The sequence below is a fragment of the Phyllostomus discolor genome, chromosome 10 (genome assembly GCF_004126475.2).
Source record: "Phyllostomus discolor isolate MPI-MPIP mPhyDis1 chromosome 10, mPhyDis1.pri.v3, whole genome shotgun sequence".
Lineage (NCBI taxonomy): Eukaryota > Metazoa > Chordata > Mammalia > Chiroptera > Phyllostomidae > Phyllostomus > Phyllostomus discolor.
In genome coordinates this window covers 64,363,749-64,381,374 of record NC_040912.2, presented here as the reverse complement: position 1 = coordinate 64,381,374, position 17,626 = coordinate 64,363,749, and the positions used below count along the sequence as shown (strand labels likewise).

Sequence of the window (17,626 nt, the reverse complement as noted above, 5' to 3'; positions counted from 1 at the left end):
AGGAAGGGGAAAATGAACATGAGCTTGATTTTTAAAAAAAATTTTGCTTTTTCTTCAAGATTTTTTCAGTGTCTTGGAACACTGATCTCCTGTATTTTTCTGTGCATTCTAAAAGAATTAGTCTTCCCTTAGTGTCTAAGTTATACTTCAGAGATCTACAGATTCTTGGTATTTTTCTTTAGTATACTTTTGGGAGAAAAGCAGCCAGCCCTCATTTTCAGGTAGTCTGATGAGAACTGGCTTAGTGTTTAGGTTCTACTAACTCAGCGGGTTAGCAGCACAAAACTTGAAGCAAAGAGGAAGTAGTGATTTTACTGTTTAGTCAACAAGACTTTGGTGGGTTGGGTTGGTATCCTTTTAGTAAGAGAACTCCTTGGATATTTATTTGGTTTAAGAGCTGGGCATTTTACAAATTTCCCCAAGAAGTCATCTCAGGAATACCAACTTTGTTTCCTTAAGTCTTCTATTAATGCAATGAGCTTTAACTTTATGGAGTCCTACAAGCTAATGTGTGCTGACTTATTAGAATGAGTGGCTGATGTAACATGTGATATATATGCTTTTTAGTCAGTGATAGTCACACTGCAGTGAAAATCGATAGTTTTTAACATTGTATATTTAAAACTAACAAGCACACATTTCTTAGGTTATACCAAAACTAGCAATAAAAATGATTTAGTGTTATATTTGATTTCATTTTGTATTGACATGTATTTTTAAGTTAGATTTAGTTTTCAACTGAATAATACTATTGAACCATGATGCATCTGAAGGAGCTGTACTAGAAACCTTTGATGCTTCGAGATACAACAGAATTTTCTACCAGCTGCATGCATACACACTTACAAAAGTATTAGTGTGTTGTATTAGAGTTTAACTCATCCTTTTTAGGAAAACTTACTTAGCCTGACATCACTTTAAAAGCTACCTTAAATAAGTTAGGCTTTCAATTAACTTATAAACAATCTTCAAGTCCTTTATATGTGTGTTCTCCATGGCACACCTTCCTAAATAGGCTCAAGGTGTACCTAGACACTGATCCCCCTCAATCAGTTGGGTACCTGGAAAGCAGCCGTATCTTGTTATGGGACAGGTTCTAGGCCCTGAGCAGGGCTGCCTAGGGTCAGCTGTAGTGTGTGGGTTCTTGGCTTTGTGTAGGGAAGATTTCACATGAGCTCAGGTGCCTATGAGGATACATTTATTAAAGCTGGGGACAGTAAAACAAGGAAGGGCTTAGCATAGAAGCAACAACAGGAGGGCCTAGGCCAGGCTGCCTTAGCTCACTGGGAAGTCAGAGAAAAGTGAGCTTTGGGGACAGGTTCAGGGGATCAGCCTGGAACAAGCTGTCAGCTGCCCATTGCCTTCGAGTTTAGGAGACCTGTGACTGTGAAGAAGTAGGTGGTAAGAAGGAAGGTAATGGTACTGGCTGCTCCCCAGTGGGGGAGCATGTACACCCTGAGTCCTTTGTCTTGGGGCTTTTCTCTCTCTCTTGCAGGCAGGAATCTTGGGAGGTCACAGGGGAGGATTTCAGAATGTTCATCAGTTCTCCAGATGTGCCCTTTCAGGATCATGGTCAGTGTGACAGAGCAGGTCTTTAGTTGCTGCAGCTGGTTCTGGTATCACCCACCTGGTTTTGCTGTTTTCTGGCCTGGAGCTGAAACACAACTGAGGCCTAGATGTTCTCCCCTACATGTTATCTCCAGAGAGGAAAGGCCAGTGGAGAAGAGGTTATACTGGGGATGAGGTCCTTGTTTTCCCAGTTTTGTCCCCTGCCCTCACTTGTGAGGCCTTCTGCCCTGGTGACCATCTGCACCTGGCTATAAATTGCTTGGCCATTGCATTCAACTGTCTCAGTTTCTCTATTCCACTTGCCAGGCAATTTTCATAGTTTCTCACTATCATGCCTCAATCCAGCCCTCCTAGAGTGCCTCACAAATGCCATTTTCTAATGTGAAATGTCATGTTTTAATGTGTAAAGGTTTGGAAAACACTGCTATGTAGTACCATGAGTTCTTTGTAGGTACCTTTAAGAAACAATTATGTATTTTCCTGACTCCACAATGCCTGAGTAATCCTCTGAACACAGTGTGATTAATCTCAAATGACCTGACGTTAGTTTTTAATACCAATTAGACCTTAAAAATTTAACTGGTTATTTAATTGGTGAATATTTTGCATATTCTCCAGTAGCTTTTACATAATACAATGTCAAATTTGAAAATGCCTATACAAAAAGGTTTGCCTTTAAAAGATTTGTTTCAAGGCCAAAAGTACTACAATTTAGGAATGTAAGTACATTGTCACTCTGCTTTTAAATAATCTACCATAGAGAAGTGAACAAAAATACTCATTCTTCTCAGGATGTTTCATAACATGCATGCATTACACAAAACACCCATGTTAACTGCTGGCAAAATATGACTTAGTATTTTATACCCACTAGCTGGCAAAGGCACAAACTGATTATCAGTATGAAAGATCTTTTCAAAGTATCTTGGTGTGATTATCAACTTTAAAATGATTTTAACCACAGAAAGGGCCACCCAAATACTTTATAGAATTATCTACAGTTGTCCTTATTTACTTCCCTAAGAACTTCACTTTTCAAAAACATTTGTAAATGAGTGTGTTAAGTGGAACAAATCAATGTTTTTCACTCTCTAAAATAAAAAAAGAAACATTTGTAATGAGCCAGAACTTCTAGGACACCTTTCGCTGAATGCTCCTGTTTTCTTTTCACTTTCGTTTCCAAAATCCTGAATGAGGAAAAGCCTCATGAGTATCTGTATTACATATTTATCTAATTCATACAAATGTATTATAAACATATATATCCAGGTATAGTCTACACAGACTTAATGCTAATCATAATCCTTGATTTCAATATCCTCAGCAACCCAAGGCTCCAGCTCCATAGTTGCTTGAACCCCTCTCCTCTCTTCAATTAAGCCAATTGCCCCCTTGGTCATACTTGTCATTACTAATAACTTTAACTCCTCAAAATCTCATTTTGAGGCACACACCACTCTAGCTACCACTTTCTACATTTCTAGATCATTTCTTTCTAACTGGGCAGGTCATGGTGGTGGTCACACCCAGGCCTATAACTTCTGTAGTGAGAGGTTCTTAAACAAGCCCTGTCCATTTTCCTTGTCCATCTAGGTTAATATACCTTTGAAATACCAGAAATAATAAACATCCTCAAGAGATCTTAACTAGCCTATAATCCAATTATCCTGCCCTGCTTTTTTCCCTGCCTTCATGTAATTTTCCTTAAAGTTCCCTCCTTAATCTCAAATACATCAAAGTAACTGCAAACTATCATTTTCTGGAGGACTGCCATAAATTTGGTTCAAATAAAATCTTACAAAAATTTACAGGTTTAGACGTTTCTTATGCTGACAATCCATGGATTGTGCCACAATTTTCACTGTCTTTCCCCTCCTGTCAAGCCTTCACTTCTCTGCTTAACTGACTTAAATTCCACAGACTATCATTATAACCTTGCCCCCTTTCCCATACAGTCAGTCACACTCTCTTGGCAAAACTACTACCTTGGTTAAACTCAATCTACTCTATGCCTGCACCCAAAAAACTTCATATGCCTGAAGAAAAATAGCCGTACTTAACTGGTCTCACAACAAATTCCTTATCACTAACCTTGAGGACTCTTTCATTCTGCCTGTCTTTCAAACTGTTTTTCATTCTAACTCAGAGCACTCCACTACCCAAAGCCTCCAGCATACAACTGTTACATGGTGATATTTCCCCTTGTAATCTTAAACTGAGCTCCTGACCAGTCCCTCCCACCCTAATCTTCCCTAATTTTTCAACCCCCAAACCCTTGGCATTGTCTTTATCTCACATTCCATAACCAGTCTTTTGGCAAATCTTGATTATACCTTTAACACATATCCAGAAGTCACCGTCTCCACAGCCTACAGCTATGCGACCTCAGGCCAAGGCAACATTTTCTCAACTAGATTACTGAAATAGCCTTCTAATTGTCCTCCCTGATACTGCCCTTGCTTCCACACTTCAGGCTATTCAACACCAACATTGTGTCCTAGTAAAACTACATCCCCGAGCTTGCGGTCATGCTGGGTTTCCATTCTTGTACTTAATAAAATGTTAATAATCTCAGACCATAAAAGACTACTCTATCGCACAATTATTTCAAAGTACGTTCTGAATTATTTTGATAAATATTACCTTTCACATGCACAATACCTTACAAATACTAGGGTGTATTTTCAAGAAAGCATTTTAGATCATAAAACAGACCCAAAGGAATTGACCTCCATGATAGCCCAACTGATACAACTGAGCTAATTAAAGAATCATCCTCAGACTACTGAAAATGTCTTAAATTTGCCAATTCACTTTCTTTAGGAATACTAAACTAGAGAAAACAATTTAATAAAAATTTTCATAATTTCATATTATATTTTCAATGTACTCAAAGCCCAACAGTGATTTTTAAAAAGAAATTAAATAACATGCTTTCATTGAGAAATTTTTAAAAATCTATACAATTCAAGCTAATGAAATATTTTATTATACATAATAAAAGTGGTGCTTTTAAAAAAACATTTTCAGGCCCAGACATCTGCGGGAGTATGTGAGGAAAGAATTCCACTGGAGTATAATGAGCAATACTCATTTGATGAAACTATAACCCACCCCACTCCCAATAGTAAATACTAACATTCAAAACAGGCTTGAAATTCCTGTATCATCAGTAAATGTATTTTTAAAAATATTACAAACATGCATATGATGCCCAGAAAGAATTGAGACTAACTGCACATTTATGTATTCCCAGTTTTTCTAACTTATAACCAGTTAAGAATCACAATATTTAAATAAAGTATTTTAAAATAATATATGACTCATTGGTAAGTGGTTTTCTACTCAAGTAAATATGAAAATTTTCATTTTAATGTCACACTGAATTTCAGTACTTTTCAATCCAAGAAAAAAAAATCAACTGAGACATAATCATGAGTTTAGGATTATATATATTACAATTTGCCTTGTTATAATACATTTGTGGCTTTATGATAAAAATAACTCAGGGACATATGGAATTCAAGCTAATTTGCGTAACTGTCACAAGAAAAAAGCATTAAAAGCATTTCTCAAATGGTTTTTTTTTCATTTAATTTCAGAATCGCAAAACTGCATTAGACCTTGGCCTTGTTTAAAAAAGTTTAAACACTTAAGCTAGCTAAATAACCTTCTTGAAAGCTTTAAACACAATTGATATAGAAAATGCTTTCCCTCGAGGGTTCAGAAAAAGGCAGATAATTTCTTTAGCAGCATATATAGCTAAATCCATCAACTACCTTAAATGAGAATGTCCATTATTGACCCCATTAAAAAGAACTGGACAAATATCAAAAATTACACACTTCATAAACCAAAAGACAACAATTTTTAGGGTTATGGTAAGGAAAATATTTTTGAAACACTTCAAAAACTTTTAATGTTAAACTAGAGGAATCATCTCTTCATTGTTAAGAAAGGCATAAAAGAAAGTAAAAGACATTTAAACTAAAATGATTTTCAATCCTCTTTGAACAAAAGAAATGAAAAATAATGGTTGATTAGCTAAGCTTTGTGTTCTAACCAAACTAATTACAGTGATTTTTAAATGGCAACAGCCCATCTGACTGGGTAGCTTGACAGTTCTGAATACATTTGCAATGATTTTTTAAAAAATGCAAAGACACTAAAATGATCCAATCATGCAATGTTCATCTTATGCGTTCTGCATCTCCTTGCCAATCTTGTAGCTAAGAATCTTGTTCCAATCAATCTTAGTGCGTGTAACTGGCAACTGTCGACGTAAGGCTTTGAAAGTAGTGTCCGACATTGTCTGATAATTTTCACTGATGGCAGTCTATGAAAAACAGTAGTTAAAAATTTAAAGAAATAAAAGAACAACAATTTCTAAAACACACAGATGATTTAGGAAAAATGTATATTTAAACAGCCTGTTTCATTGCTTTTAAAAGTCAAATAAAAAACTAAATATGGTTTTAAAAGTTATTTAAAAGCAGCTAAAAGAAAAAACATAATAATTTTGAATAATTAAAAACAAGAAAATGAAATTGTAAATAAGAGTTAACATGTGTACACCCTCATTTTCGATATATTATTATTGACTCAGAAAAATTTCATAAATTACTGTTTATAAGGAGTGAAAACTTGTTCAACCCACAAATTAAGAGCTTATGTTCAGAAGTCTAGTTTAGAAGCTGATAGATAATGTAAAAAGCAGAGTGCAAAATAAATATTATCTAAACAGACTACATATAATCCAAATGCTTTGGGAAATACCTATGTTAAAATTTCTTATCAGAAACAAAATAACCATTTAAAACCTTGGCATATTTTGACCAACACTCCAAGTTTGTTTACATTTTCACAAGTTTGCCCTTGAACTAAAAACAAACAAGTGCAAACACATACACACAGAAGGATTACATCTCATTATAGTGAAACAATGAAAAAAATTCAGGTTTATGACTAGAATAAAAATTTCAGTGTCATTATTTATAAGCAAATATATATAAAAGAAGTGTAAAAATCATACCTGATACTCATTTTCTGCAGTTTCTACAATCTTTATAAATTCTTTTGCTGTTTGCACCTCATTCTGAATTAAAAAAATAAAAAACAATAAAATATTAATTTAAAACTATACCGCTATTATTTTTAAATAGGTATGCCAATATATGTATGGCTAATAATTTATATAATTTAATATATAACAGATGTAAATTATAATAAATAAAGGGAAAATACTACAAGAGAAATATTCTAAATCCAAGGGGATCTAGGCAAAAATATTTTAAGTCTATAGAATGAGGCTGGTCTCAGTGTTTCAATGACTAATGAAAGGAAAAGTTTAATAATACACAGTGCTGAAAAATGCAATTATAACACTCAACATGTATTCTAATAGGCAATCTTTATAGGTAAGAATTTAGCCATAGATTCATAATTAATGACTACAACTAAATTTAACAATATTTACCAATTAGGAAAAGTATGTGTTAAAGTTTAAGGTGAATTTATTGCAGTATTTAAATATTTTCTGAAAGTTAAAAAAATCTTCTAATATATGGGTTTTGTTTTGCTAACAGTAAATTTAATGGAAATCTAGACTTTTGCAGTATAAGATAGTACTAATATAAAATTCTCAAATACTACTTCATGTATTATTATTTATAATTGACCCTTGAACAAGGTTTGAAATTGTGTGGATCTACTTACATTTGGATTTTTTTCCTTTTTTTAAAAAATTTTATTTATTTATTTTTAGAGAGGGAAGGGAGGAAGAGAGAGAAGAGAGAGAGAGAGAGAGAGAGAGAGAGAGAGAGAGAGAGAGAGAGGGAGAGAAACATCCATGTGTGGTTGCTGGGGGTTATGGCCTGCAACCCAGGCATGTACCCTGGCTGGGAATCGAACCTGGGACACTTTGGTTCCCAGCCCGCGCTCAATCCACTGAGCTATGCCAGCCAGGGCCATTTGGATTTTTTTTCAATAAATACACACAATATTGTGAATGTATTTTCTCTTTGATTTTAATGTTTTCTCTAGTTCACTATAAAATACAGTATGTAATAAATATACAATATGTGTTAATTATTTATGTTATTGGTAAGGCTTCTGGTCCAGAGCAGGCTATTAGTAGTTAAGTTATGGGGGAGTAAAAAGTTACATGCACACTTCAACTGTGAAGTTCAATACCCCTAATCTCCACATTGTTTAAGAGTCAACTATACATTGGGTTGACCAAAAAGTTCACTTGATTTTTTTCTATAAGATGGCGCTAGTACACTTAGATGTCTTTAACTTCATTTGAAACAATTTTGTTAGGTTGTATTTTGACTGCTGTCATATCAGCGTGTATTTTTTTTTAAAGTATCAAAACTGGTGAATTTCTGGGTTGCCATTTTAACATTGAAGATGGAAATATACAACATTTTTGGCATATCATGCTTTATTATTTCAAGAAAGGTAAAAACAAAGCTGAAATGCAAAAAAAGATTTTTGCAGTGTATGGAGAAGGTGCTTTGACTGACTGAGTGTCAAAAGTGGTCTGTGACGTTTCATGCTGGAGATTTCTCAATGGACAATGCTCAATGATCAGGTAGACCAGATGAAGTTGATAGCGATCTAATTGAGACATCGAGAACAATCAATATTACACCACATGGGAGATAGCCAACATACTCAAAATATCCAAATCAATAGTTATTGGTGAAAGATGAAAAATGAGTATTTTATTTTATGACAACAAAAAACAAAAACCAAAAAAACCTAAATGGACATTTTGGCCAACCCAATATATCTGAACATACATATTTATGTATCTATAACGGGTCCATTTTCCTCCATCTAAAAACAATAAAACAACTGATAAAGTGAAAAACACATCCCTAAAAAAACTCAGCACAAATTGACACATTAGTTTACTATAGTAACTACCTCTCACAACTCCAGTCTATAAATGTGGACAAATGTCTTTTAGGAAGAATCTCTGCCCAATGTCAAGTTCCCAAAAGAAGATAATAACCAAGTATCCTGTTAAGCAAATAATATGACGTGTATACTCATGATATAGAACTATACTGAATACAATGTCTCATGGAAAGACAGACATTTGTAAGTTGCTTTTACTGGCAAATTTTGCAAAAAGAGTACCACTTAGCAAAAAAAAGCTGAAATCACCTAAGTACTCATGAAAACTTAGAAAAAAACCCAGCTTTCTTCTTTTCTCAGGTAGCATTTGGCTTAACACATTCAGATATGTTTCTTAATGCTAAATGCTTTCTTATATTGAAAATGAAATTTTCCTTAGTATTTGTAAAACAGCTAATTTTGTGTACCGGCAGTTGATGTTTAAATTATACTGAATGGTACTGTCAGGTACACAACACAAATGTTCATGGGAAAATCTCATGCTAACATTTTATTAACATTCTTGAGGCAAAGCAATTCTACCATGAAATGGATACACATGCAATAGAAAAAATGTGTGACAAACTACAGGGAAATAAAACTAAGTTAAGAGTTTCTTGAATTTGAAAGCTGAACTTTAGAAAAACATTAAATCATAATCTCAATAGAGGGTTCAAAAAAGCAAACAATACAAACATAAGGGTTAAGTAGAGGATCAGAGACGTGAATTTAAGAGCTAAAGTTACAAAATTCTTAGAAAACACTTCATGACCATGGGTTAGGCAAAGGCTTCTATTAATATATCAAAAATGTAAATAATGAAAAAAAAAACCAAATGACTACATCACAACTGAAGTCTTTTGTTTTGCAAACGGCACTAGTAAGAAAGAGAAAAGACATAGAGAGTGGGAGACAGTATTTGCAAATCATTTTTCTGACACAGGATTTGAATCTAAAATATATAAGCAACAACCACAACTCAACAATAAAAGCACAAATTACCAATCACAAAATACGCAAAGGATCTGAATAGAAATATTTAACATGAAAGTGACCCATAAATACATAAGAAGATGCTCATTATCATTATCTGTCAGGAATATGTAAATAAAAACCACAATGAGATACCATTTCATACCAACTAGGATGGCTATAACTGAAAAGACAGACATAAATTTTGGTAAGGATGTGGAAAACTGGAACCCTCCTTTACAACTGATGGCAATGTAAAATGGTGCAGCCACTTTGGAAACACTGTCTGGCAGTTTTTCAAACGGTTAAATGTAGAATTACCACATGACCCCACAATTCCACTGTCACATATATACGAGAGAGAAATTACAACAAATGCCTGCAGGAGAAGGTTTACAGCAGCAAAAAATAGAAAATAACACAAATGCCCAGCAACTAATAAATGGCTAAATAAAATGTGGTGTATGGAATATTATTTAGCAATAAAAAAAGCATGGAATACTGATATATGCTCCAACAAGGACAAACCCTGAAAACATTAAACTAAGTGAAACTAGCCAGTCACAAAAGACCATGTATTGTAGCGTTCCATATGAAAGGCCAAGAATAGGCAAATTCACAGTCAGAAAATCAATTTGTGGTTGCCCAGGCCTAAGAGTAGTATGGGGAGTGGGAGATGGGAGCAACAGATAATGGGTACTAGATTTCTAGAGGACAAAAATGCCCTAAATTAGACTATGTTGATGACTGTACAATCCTCTTAATATACTAAAAAACACTGTATTTTAAACTTTAACTGGGTGAACTGAATGGTATGTGAGTTATATCTCAATAAAGCTGTTAAAAAAGGTTAAGCATCAATTTCCATTACTTACCCATCTTTAATCTATTTGAAAACACTTAATCTAAAGCAGAAATATTACTTAAAATGTTACTTCCAAAACTGTTCTGGTTTTATAGAAGTATTAGGTTGTTTAAAATTTATTTTACAATTAATTACTTACAGACACTGTTAGGGAATCTTGTATATCTTTATGACTCACTAGCTGAACATTACCATCTTCATAATAATGGACCTATTAAAAAAGAAATTACAGATACCTTATTATAGGCAAGAACCATCAAAATCCACATGGCTTCAACAGTAACATCAATTGTAGATGATTATCAATTCCAGCTCTAACCTAGACTTCTTTGATAAGCTCCTGACTTTTCAAACAGCAAGACTTCCTGCCCTCAGTCTAGTGAGAAGACTAGTTAGCAGTTCTGGTAATTACTCAGGCAAGCCCTCCGTTGACCTGACTGCTGGACATTTTTATCTCAGATATTCTGCTAGTACCTAAACTCAAGATTTCCAAAATTGACCTCATAATACTCCCTCCTAAACACTGCTCCTCTTTTGTGTACTTCTACCAACCATGCAACTTCTCAAATTCAAAGACATGAATTTATTCACCAAACATTAATTGAATAATCACTACATATGCCTCCCATTAAGAAGTTCAAGGGAAGCACAGCATCTATTTATTTATTTAGGCTATAATTATTTATTTGTAAATATATTTTATTGATTATGCTATTACAGTTGTCCCATTACCCCCCACTTCATTCCCCTCCACCCTGCACACCTCTCCCACCCACATTCCCTCCCTTTAGTTCATGTCCATGTGTCATAAGTTCTTTAGCTTCTACATTTCCCATACTATTCTTCCTTTCCCCGTCTATTTTCTACTACCATCTATGCTAAGTATTCTCCATACCTTTTCCCCCTCTCCTCCTCCCACTCCCCTGTTGCTAACCCTCCATGTGATCTCCATTTCTGTGGTTCTGTTCCTGGTGTAGTTGTTTGCTTAGTTTCTTTTGGTTTTTGCTTTAGATGGGGTTGTTAATAATTGTGAGTTTGCTGTCCTTTTACTATACATGTTTTTTATCTTCTTTTTCTTAGATAAGTCCTTTTAACATTTCATAAAATAAGGGCTTGGTGATGATGAACTCCTTTAACTTGACCTTATCTGAGAAGCACTTTCTCTGCTCTTCCATTCTAAATGGAAGCTTTGCTAGATAGAGTAATCTTGGATATAGGTCCTTGCCTTTCATGACTTGGAATACTTCTTTCCAGCCCCTTCTTGCCTATAAGGTCTCTTTTGAGAAGTCAGCTGATATCCTGATGGGAACTCCTTTGTAGATAACTGTCCCCTTATCTTTTGCTGCTTCTAGAATTCTCTCCTTCATTTTTACCTTGGCTAATGTAATTATGATGTGCCTTGGTGTGTTCCTACTTGGGTCCAACCTCTTTGGGACTCTCTGAGCTTCCTGGACTTCCTGGAAGTCTATTTCCTTTGCTAGCTTGGGGAGGTTCTCCTTTATCATTTGTTCAATTAAGTTTTCCACCTGTTGCTCTTCCTCTTCTCCTTCTGGTACCCGTATAATTCGGATGTTGGAATGTTTAAAGATGTCCTGAAGGTTCCTAAGCCTCTCCTCATTTTTTTTGAATTTTTATTTCTTCATTCTTTTCTGATTGTATGTTTTTTTCTTCCTTCCTTCTGATCCACTCCACTGATGTGAGACTCAGCTTTCATTCCATCACTATTGGTTCCCTGTGCATTTTTCTTCATTTCACTTATTGTAGCCTTCATTTTTTTCATCATTTGTGACCAAAATCAACCAATTCTTGAGCATCCTGATCACCAGTACTTTGAACTGTGCATCTGATAGGTTGGCTATCTCTCGGTCGCTTAAAAGCCTGGTTCTGGAGCTTTCAGTTCTGTTTGAGCCATCTTACCCCCCACCCCTTTGGTCTGGTCACATCTGTTATGTATGAGGGACAGAGCCTTAGGTGTTCACCAGGGCAGGGCACCCCAGTGGTTGGGTTGTGACGTATGTGGGGGTGGGGTCTGAGAGGGAACAATGGTGCTGGCTCTGCTCTCTGTTAGACCTCAGTCCCTTCCGCCACTTCCCCTGAGCAAACTGGGCCCCTCTGGTGCCAATTCCTGTGTGGGTGGGCTTGTGCATGCTGTGGGACTATCCAAGGACCTCTCCTGTGAGGCTGGGAGTCTCTCCCTGTGCCTCAACCCCCACAGGTGTTTTTAATCAGTGTCTCGAGGCTCAATTTTCCAGCGCTGGGATCCTGGGTTGCGCGCAGTGCCTTGCTTCACAATTCCCACCTCACTGGGTCTGCTGGTTGCCACCCCTCGGCCGGGGTCTGCCAGCTGTTGCTTGCGAGCTCAGGGTACACCCGCTGCGGTCTTGCATGCCCTGGATGCTTTACGCGTCCAGTCTCTGCTCTCTGCTGCCCGACTCCGCCCCTCCTACTGGTCTGGATGAATGTGTCTATTTTAACTTCTTGGTTGTCTGACTTCCATTCAGATCAATTTTCTGTCAGTTCTGGTTGTTATTCTGTTTCTAAATTATTGTTGTCTCTATCTTGGTTGTGCGAGGAGGTGCAGTGTGTCTAGTCTACCTATGCCTCTACTTGGCTGGAAGTCTAGGCTATAATTTTTAAAAATATTATTTATTTTTAGAGAGAGGGGAAGGGAGGGAGAAAGAGAGGGAAAGTAATATCAACGTGTGGTTGCCTCTTGTGTGGCCCCTACCGGGGACATGGCCCACAACCTAGGCATGTGCCCTGACTGGGAATTGAACCAGATATCCTTTGGTTCTCAGGCTGGTGCTCGGTCCACTGAGCCACGACCAGCCAGGGTGGGATACATACCTTTTAAAAGGACAGTTCCTAAACTCATATTTCAATACAACATAAAAAAATGTACATAATACATTAATAATACTCCAGACTCTATCTAAGCATTAAAAAAGGACTTCAGAGAAGAAGCAACACTGCACTCAAATTTAGCAAAATGACTGACTAATCAGGGAAGATAAGGAAACTGAACTTAAGGGAACAGCATACTTCAGGAAGGCTTGGAGATACTAGTGGATGCAATAGGTAGGGAACAAGTTAACTTTGGGTCTGAATGCCACTTAAATGTGCCTGGACTATGTAGTAGTTGAAAGTGTACTGCTAAAATGGTAGCAAATAGGTAAGTAACATCCAGATTTAAATTTAAAAAATCATCTTTTTTGATGGTAGTGTGGAAAAAGAATAGATTAGGGAACGGCAAAAGCTTTAGCAATTCAAACAAAATAAAGAAACGATTACACGTCAGGCGTGATGCTAAGTCCTGAAGGCAGAACTGTGAACCAGTCAAATCTGGCTCTCAACAAGCTTTGGTCCAACAGGCACAGCATTTGACAAATTAGTCAACTAAGAGCTGCTGAGTTCTAACCAAAGGGAAGAATGTCAACAAAAATGGCTACCACTCATTATGCACTTTATGTCTGCCTCTATTGTAACCATTTTATCCATATAAACAAATCTTTAAATGGTCACATGAGTTTTTTTTTAAGCTAATGAGGAACTAAACATAAAGCTTAAATGACTTTTTAATATCATACAACTAATAACTGGCAGAACTGGGATTCAAACTCAGGCAGTCTGATTTCAAAATCCATGCTCTTGATCTCATTTCTCTAGCCCCTAAGGCAGAGGGCCACGTCAGCCTCAAGGTTGCCTTCAAAGGCCAAAGGGCTGAAGGTAATTTTATTACCATAAATGTAACTACTCCTTAACTAGAGGCAGGAGCTCAGTGCTGCCACCAGGTAGAAACAAGGTGCCAGGGCAGATAAAACACAGTGGAGAGCCGGATTTGGTCTGCGGGCCTTGAGTTTGCCACCTGTGCCCTAAGGGATGGTCACTAAGACATAAAAGTATTAGGATGTTAAGACTAGGAATTAGAAATGTATATTGGAGCCAGATGATAAAGCAGCAGCATCTAATTCATCTTTATTCTTTTATGGCTCTTGGCACAGTACCTTTCATGATAGCTGATCAACAAGTGTGTTGAATCACGTGTTGAATCAACAAATGCATGAATCAAGATAGAAAAAGGTTAGTATTTTCCTTTAACTTATTTAGTACTATCTATATTGAAATATGTGGTCTTAGTTATCAAATATCCTTTTTTATAAACATTTGAGCTTACAATAAAAGTCAAAGAATTCCATTCTAATGGGTTTCACATAAGAAGCCAACTATAAGTATAGAAAATACTTATATATGTATTGTGTACATAGATTAATATACACATGTAATACATATACTTACAGATCTAAACATGCATATATTATCATCCTTCACCCTACTCTACTCAAGAAACAGAAGATGCTTATATGAATAAATTATATAAAGAGCAGACCAAGTAATAGCACCTAATTTTTTAGACTCTGTTGGCTATCCTTGAAGATTTCTGATGAATATAGAGAATAAACTACAAGGTTATTAAAAAGATGAAATCAGCACTACTTGTTTTTCCCATTACCTCAACATGAAGATCTGAAGAAAAGAAATGGTTATTATGTATCATGAAAATGTAAACTTATGAATCAGTTGTTTTCTATTCAGAATCATTAAAAGATCAATAAACAAATTCTTTTTATTTCATACCTGAATTTTCAAAATGCCAACCACCTGAGCAGTTGAAGGAGTGATTGTAAACTTCCACTCTGACCTCCAACGCCCATTCCTTAAAAATAAAAACAGCAGCTGTAAATAGGTAGGAAAAATAATTTGAATAAATTTTAAGTTCCAGATTTAAATTTAATGTTACAGTATGAGAGAATGTCTGGGATGGATGGTGGTCATTCATTATACTAAAACATGTGATACTTTTGGAGAAAAATGTTAAGCTACTTCTTCAATTGACTCACTTATGTTTTAATTAAGAGTAAAATGAATAAATGTTCAGATTATCAGGGGCTTTTGCAAATACAGTCAACACAGTTTAATATCCATTGACTAATACAAGTAACAAATAATTTAAAAAGATGGATAGTACAACAACATTCTTAAGGAGGTTTTGAAGTTTGGAAAGAGAAGAGCTATGAAGAATTATAAAACATCAGAGTCCCTCTTGCCACCTTTTCCAATGTTAGGTTTAAAATTTTCACATAAAAGGCACATCCTCCTCCTACTCCTTGAAATGATTTTCGGTATACAAATTAATAGATATTCATTATGGTAGGAAATTGTGGTGTTACAAACAAGCAACAGGTATGTTAGTCATTTTGTCTCCCACAAAATGAATTGAATTGACCCTTTTTTTTCTTAATGGCCTTTCCATAGCAACTCCTTTACTTTTGACCTTTACTTGCTCTCTGCATGGTAAAGATACTCTGATATGCAAATCTGTAACTCTTAACTTTTTTTTGAACATTATACATTCCTAAAATAATCACAGGGCTAATAGAGAACTCTACTGGCTTTGGTATAAAAATTATTTATGGATTCTTTTAAATATTCTTGCAGTCAAACCAATCGTGAAAATCTGTAGAATGATGATACTCTCATACCCCAAGTTAACACTTAACATTTGAAAAGTGCTATTATTAGAACAATGTATATGTTGTACAAAATAAAAGAGAATTGTGTAACATATCTTTACTTTTAGTGACGTATCCAAAATTATCCACAGCAGCTCAATTGGAATCTAGGTCTCTTCATTTTATTTTATGATTCCAAAAGAAGTTATTCCTTTTATTTATGTATTAGTGTCAAGCACTAGTGAGTTCTAGGCATATACATTTCTGATTTATTATGATAATATGCATACATTACTGATTGTGAAAAGGAATAAATTCCAAATCAAGCAATGGGACCAATTTGAGAACTATTTCATTTTTAAATTTTATTATTTATTTATTCATTCATTATCCTCACCTGAGGACGTGCTTATTGATTTTAGAGAGGGGGAAGGAGGAAGAGAGGGAGAGAGACATCAATGGGTTGCCTCTCGCACGTGCCCCTACCAGGGATCAAACCACAACCTAAGCATGTGCTTTGACTGGAATAGAACACATAACCTTTTGGTTTATGGGATGGTGCTTCAACCTACTGAGCCACACTGGCCAATAACTAAGAACTATTTCAAAGGACGTTCCCAAGACATTATTATATAACAATGGTAAATGATGCCGAGCAGATAGTACCCTTTCATCAACAGTGTAAGCAGTCAAGATGTTCTAGCCTCTCATTATATTCTTCCCTTCCCTTCAATTAATGCTGTAATTACAAATGTGTTCATTCAAAAAACCTTTATTAAGTCTCCAATACTGTTAGACATTAGGGAAACAGTAGAGACCAAGAAAAGAAGGTCCCTAGGGAAATCTACAGAACATCCATGACTAGTTTTTTCTGATTTTTGTTCTTTTGGTGAATTAAAGTATATTTCTATGTACCAAAATATTGAGATTTTATTGTTTTTACTGAGATCACTGTGATATGTATGCTTAGCATTTTGGGATATCATACATTTTCTCTTTTCCAAAAAGTAGAAATCATTTTTAACTTCAATGATATAATATTCATAGTGGTAGTTTAGAAAAAAAATATTCAGACATGCAAAATGAAATAATGAGAACATAAAACTCAAGAACAGACACCTTCATTTTACATATGCTAAAGCTCAAATGAATTATATTTTTAAAATTAATTACTGTATTTTGCTGTGCATAATGTGCAATTTTTGCCCACATTTTAAAATAAGGATGCTCATTATACATGGGTAGCACTAATTATGTATTTACATAAGTGTTTTTAATTTTTACTTATGCTTATGCATTAAAAGTATAACTCTAGGAAGCAATAATGATATCCATATGCACAATAATACCCTAGAATACAATAATCGGTTTTGTTTCTAAATACAAATAAATAAAAAGTTGAATTAAAAAATTAAAATGAGATTTTTCCCCCGAAAGTTTGTGCCAAAAACATGGGTGCGCATTATACAAGGGAGTATATTACACATGACAAAATACTGTAGTTAATTTACTATAATATCTCCAGTATACTTTAAGGTAAAACTTAGAAGAATTTTTCCCTTAAGTAGTTTGATTTCAATAAGATTGATTTTATTATATATATCCTCGCACAAAGAGTATAAATTAATAATGATTTTGTACAAATCTATTTCTTTAGTATACTGGTAGATTAATAATGGTACAAGTTTTTAAGCCTAAAATGGAGAAATCACCTTTACATTAAGTCAATAAAAGTAACTTTGTACACCAGAATCTTTAAGTGACTGTAGCTTGTCATTAACACCTATGTTTACATATGAAATTG

General features: G+C 35.1%; 1 protein-coding gene across 1 annotated transcript in view; it reads right to left on the bottom strand.

Moving 5' to 3' along the window:
• Positions 1 to 4,919: 4,919 nt before the first annotated feature.
• CAPZA2 (capping actin protein of muscle Z-line subunit alpha 2) overlaps positions 4,920 to 17,626 on the bottom strand; it is a 61,263-nt gene continuing 48,556 nt past the window's right edge. The window contains exons 7-10 of the mRNA XM_028525435.2: positions 14,948 to 15,026; positions 10,452 to 10,523; positions 6,602 to 6,664; positions 4,920 to 5,905 (exon numbers count right to left, since the gene is read on the bottom strand). Of these exons, the coding sequence (XP_028381236.1) occupies positions 5,765 to 5,905; positions 6,602 to 6,664; positions 10,452 to 10,523; positions 14,948 to 15,026 (355 nt within the window). The 3' untranslated portion in view covers positions 4,920 to 5,764. The remainder of the gene's footprint in view (positions 5,906 to 6,601; positions 6,665 to 10,451; positions 10,524 to 14,947; positions 15,027 to 17,626) is intronic.